Source organism: Malus domestica, chromosome 13 (assembly GCF_042453785.1).
Source record: "Malus domestica chromosome 13, GDT2T_hap1".
Classification (NCBI taxonomy): Eukaryota; Viridiplantae; Streptophyta; class Magnoliopsida; order Rosales; family Rosaceae; genus Malus; species Malus domestica.
This window is the reverse complement of record NC_091673.1, coordinates 44,218,976-44,223,890: the sequence shown is the minus strand read 5'-3', so window position 1 is coordinate 44,223,890 and position 4,915 is coordinate 44,218,976. Positions and strand designations below refer to the sequence as shown.

At 39.9% G+C, this 4,915-nt stretch overlaps 1 protein-coding gene across 1 annotated transcript; it reads right to left on the bottom strand.

The window, feature by feature from the left end:
* Nucleotides 1-208: 208 nt before the first annotated feature.
* On the bottom strand, nt 209-637 carry LOC139191006 (uncharacterized). Its single transcript, XM_070811505.1, has one exon. It carries the CDS (start codon nt 635-637, stop codon nt 209-211), a length of 429 nt encoding a protein of 142 aa, XP_070667606.1.
* Nucleotides 638-4,915: the final 4,278 nt, after the last annotated feature.

Here is a 4,915-nt window from a genome sequence, read left to right as displayed (position 1 = left end):
AATAAAAATAAAAAAATAAACTGGGTAAATAAAATCAACTTGCAATTTTCCATTTTTGCATTTTCGTCTTTTTTTTTTGTTTGTTTGTTTATATTAAAGAGAAAATCAAACGAAAATTAAAATTAGGAAAAAGTTTAGAAAAATTGGGTTGCCTCCCAATTAGCGCTTTATTCTAAGTCTGTAGCTAGACGTTGCGGAAGTCCGGTGGCTAGATCACTGGTTCCTTCAGAGTCAAAGACTCGTATACAGTATCAAAGGGTGACTCCACGTATGGTTTCAGCCTGTGCCCATTCACCTTGACTGCGTTACCTTGAGCTTCATTAGTTATTTCAATTGCCCCATGAGAAAAGACTTTAGTAACCAGATATGGCGTAGTCCAGGGAGATTTCAATTTGCCTGGAAACAACTTTAGCCGTGAACTGAATAGCAACACCTTTTGCCCTGGCTGAAATTCTTTCCGTAAAATTTGACTATCATGAAATGCCTTAGTTCTTTCCTTGTAGATGCGAGAACTTTCATAAGCACCCTGATGAATTTCCTCCAGCTCATTAAGCTGCAATTTACGTTGTTCCCCAGTTGAGTCATACGAAAAATTTAACTTTTCAATTGCCCAGTAAGCCTTATGCTCAAGCTCCATAGGTAGATGACATGCTTTCCCATAAACGAGTCGAAATGGTGACATCCCAATAGGAGTCTTATAAGCTGTCCTGTAGGCCCACAATGCATCATTTAATTTTGAACTCCAATCTTTACGTGTTGAACCAACTGTTTTCTCCAAAATGCGTTTTAATTCTCTGTTTGAAACTTCCACTTGACTAGATGTCTATGGATGATAAGGTGTAGCCAGACGATGATTAATCCCATATTTTGCCAACAAATTAGCAAATGGTTTATTAATAAAATGCGTCCCCCCATCACTAAGAATAACGCGTGGAATTCCAAAACGCGGAAATATAACCCCTTGGAGGAACTTCAGGATCACTGATCCTTGATTAGTTGGTGCTGCAATGGCATCGACCCACTTAGAAACATATTCCACAGCAACTAAAATATAGTGGTTTCCATGGGAAGATGGAAATGGTCCCATGAAATCAATACCCCAAACATCAAATAATTCAACAATTAAAATACTTTGCTGGGGCATCTCATTCCTTTTGGACTGGTTTCCGACTCTTTGACACCTATCATAAGCCTTGCACCAATTATGTGCATCTTGAAAAAGTGTAGGCCAAAATAACCCACTTTGCAAAATCTTCTCTGCTGTCTTTTTCTGCCCAAAATGTCCCCCGCAAGCAAAATGATGAGCAAACTTTAAAACACTTTCATGTTCGGCTTCAGGAATACACTTGCGAATAATCTGGTCTGGGCAATACTTAAATAGGTATGGCTCATCCCAAAAATAATGCTTGACATCAAATAAAAACTTCTTTTTCTGTTGAAATGTTAAATCTGGATGCACTACACCTTTAACTAAATAATTAACAATATCAGCAAACCATGGTGTACGGGATTGGACTGCAAATAGCTGTTCATCTGGAAAACTCTCCCTTAATGGTAGGGAATCCTCTTTGGAAGCTATGGGAATAATTAATCTAGATAAATAGTCAGCCACCACATTTTCACTACCCTTTTTATCTCTGATTTCTAAGTCAAACTCTTGCAATAAAATAATCCAACGAATTAATCGAGGCTTAGCATCTTTTTTAGACAACAAATATTTCAAAGCTGCATGATCTGTATAAACAATCACTTTAGCCCCAACTAAATACGAACGAAATTTTTCCAATGCAAAAACAACTGCCAACAATTCTTTCTCTGTGGTTGCATAGTTTAGTTGTGCATCATTAAGGGTTCGACTAGCATAATAAATAACTTGGGGAAGCCTATCTTTCCGCTATCCAAGAACTGCTCCCACTGCATAATCTGATGCGTCACACATCAATTCAAAAGGTAGGCTCCAATTAGAAGCTGCAAGAATGGGTGTTGTAGTGAGGAGTGTCTTTAACTTCTTGAAGGCCTCCAAACAAGCCTCATAAAAAACGAAAAGAGCATCCTTAGCCAATAAATTACACAATGGTCGGCTAATCTTGGAGAAATCCTTGATGAACCGTCTGTAAAACCCGGCATGGCCAAGAAAAGATCGAACACTCTTAACAGTTGTTGGGGGTGGCAACTTCTCAATTGCATCAATTTTAGCCTTATCAACTTCAATACCCCTGTTAGAAATCAAGTGGCCTAGGACAATTCCCTGCTTAACCATGAAATGACACTTTTCCCAATTTAAAACTAGGTTGGTCTTAATGCACCTTTCAAGAACTAGAGATAAATTCTGCAAACATTGGTCAAAAGAATCCCCAAAAACAGAAAAGTCATCCATAAATACCTCAACTACATGTTCAACTGATCGGATCATATTTATACATATTTTTACTTCGAATTCACTCGTCTTTTCTTAGTTAGTTCCTTATATTTTTGAGCTATTTACGTTATTTTTGTGTTTATAGGATTTGTTATGCAAAGAAAATAAAAATAGAACAAGTGAAATTTTATGTAAAAAATTCGTCAAAACTGTCTGTGTAGATCAGCTTTTAAATAAAATTAAAAAAAAAAAGAAAAATAATCATGATTCATGTTTTGTAGAAGAAGAGAGCAACAAATACATTGAGAGCAAGGTAGAGTTGTGATGCAGCAGAACAAATGGAAAGGCCACAGACTGAAAAAGTAGTGGAGGAACGGCAAAGAAATAAAAGAATAAGGGAATAAAATAAAGTAAGGCAGGTGGAAGAAACAAAAGGCATGGGAGACACGGACTGGTGGCATAAAAAGATAAAAAGAAGAATAAGAAGAAGTGGATGGTGCACTGGCGGGGAGAGACTGACAGCGCAGTTTGAGTGGGGAAAGAAAGAAAAATAAGAAAGGAGGATAGAGGGAAGTTAGGTGGGATAGAAAAGAAATAAAATAGGGATAGAAAGGCACGGAAAGGGGGGAATAACGCTGCCCTTTGGCAGCGAGGCCAGGGGAGGTAGGCTGCTTTGGCAGCGAGGAGAAAGGGAAGGCAGCGAGGCTGCCAGAGAAAAAAAAAAGAAGAGAAAAAAAATATAGAAAGAAAGGAGAGGTGAGAGGGAGATAGAAGGGAAGGCGGAAAGGAAGGAGTCCAGGGGGGCAGATGGGTGAGAGAGACTGACGAGGAGCAGAAACCAGAGAAGGGACAGAGCACAGAGGGCAGAAGCACAGAAGCACGGCAAAGAGCAAAACTTCACTCCATTTTTCTTGGTTTTATCCTCTCAAACCCATGTTCTACTTTTGGTTTAATTTGATAATAATGTGTAACTAAATTTATTTTAGCTAGAGGTTAATTCAAAGCCATGAATATATTTGTAATATGAATTGATTACCTTCAGTTGTGATTTTTGAGTTGTGATTTAATTTGCTTAACTGCTTGATTGATAACTTATTTTTGTATGTCGATTAAGAATGCATACTTAATTTACATGTGTTGATGCACAAAATCAGCGAAGACTTTGGTACAACAGAAAGTGTCAGGTTTTGTGACCTTCGCTTGGTTGCTTCGGTCACTAGTGAGGATAAGTACGTAAATGAATAGAGACAGAGAAGCAAACACAGGATGTACGTGGTTCACCCAGATTGGCTACGTCCACGGAGTAGAGGAGTTCTTATTAGTAGTGAAGGGCTTACACAAGTACAAGGGATCAAGCTCTCAATTTAGTGAGTTCTTGTGAATGATTTAACACAAATGGCATTAGGCAATATTGTGGGGGAATGACCCCTATTTATAGAAAAACTTGTAGCTTTGTCACATTGACATGTGTCATGTTATGATTGGTTCTTGATGTCGACACGTGCTGCGCTCTGATTGGCTTCTAATCTTGACACGTGTCGAGTAGTGATTGGCCTCCTGGTCGGAGGGGAACTCTTCTGGGTCCTTGACAGTATAGCGTTGGCCGGTGCTCGGTAGTTTCGGGATTGGTCAAGTATGGTACAAACAGTGCTCCCCTAAGTTCCCGAGTGAGGGAAACTCCTCGGTTGGGGACTTGCAAGATCCAATCCCTTGAGTAATCACGAAACTTCTAAGTACCGAAGTGTGGTCTGATCTTCATCTGCCCTTCTCTGGAAGTACCTTTCCTCCATCCGGGAATGGTGTATTTAGCTGATGTTGACGCACAAGGTAATGTATCAATTTCACTTGAAGCTTAGTTGTAGTTTCGGGCTTAGTCAAGTGTGATACAAACCCTATAGTAGGAGTCCCCCAAGTCGCCGAGCTAGGAGATCTGCCGAAAGAGGTGACAGACAAGGTAAGCAGTCAAACTTCCAAGTAAGCAACCCAGGATCAGAGGTTTGACTTCGGCTTCCGGTTGATTGTTCTCCTTCTCCTTGTCTCTCATTCAACTGCCAGGATAAGGAGAAGCAAATGGATAAGAGATGATATGAGATACTTTTGCTTTTGAAGAAGTAACTTTCCACAGGCTTATTCTTGAACTGTGCTGGAGGGTTTTCTGGTGCCCTTCAGTGTATAAGGCCGACTCAAAAATTTGAGGGTCAAAACAAGTCCATCAAATCTAGAGTACGTTCAACCTTGATGATATGGGATACTTTTGCTGTTGACGGAATAATGAATGTGGTATGGAAAGGTGTCGTGCTGTAGTGATCTGTTTCAGCTCACCGTTGAACCTTCTGCTTCAATCTTTTGCATGGCAGAAGTGGTGTGCAACCTTTGCATTTAAATGGTCCTTCAGAACATTCCTTCATAGTGACTCATCCACGCTTGGCAGCTTCAGTGTAAAGAGCCAATATCTGATCAACTGTCATGAGGTATTTGCCGGTGGAATTCGTGACCTTGACAGCAGTTGAGGATGAGTACTCGAGAGCAATGCTAAGTAAGCAACCAGGCAAAGGC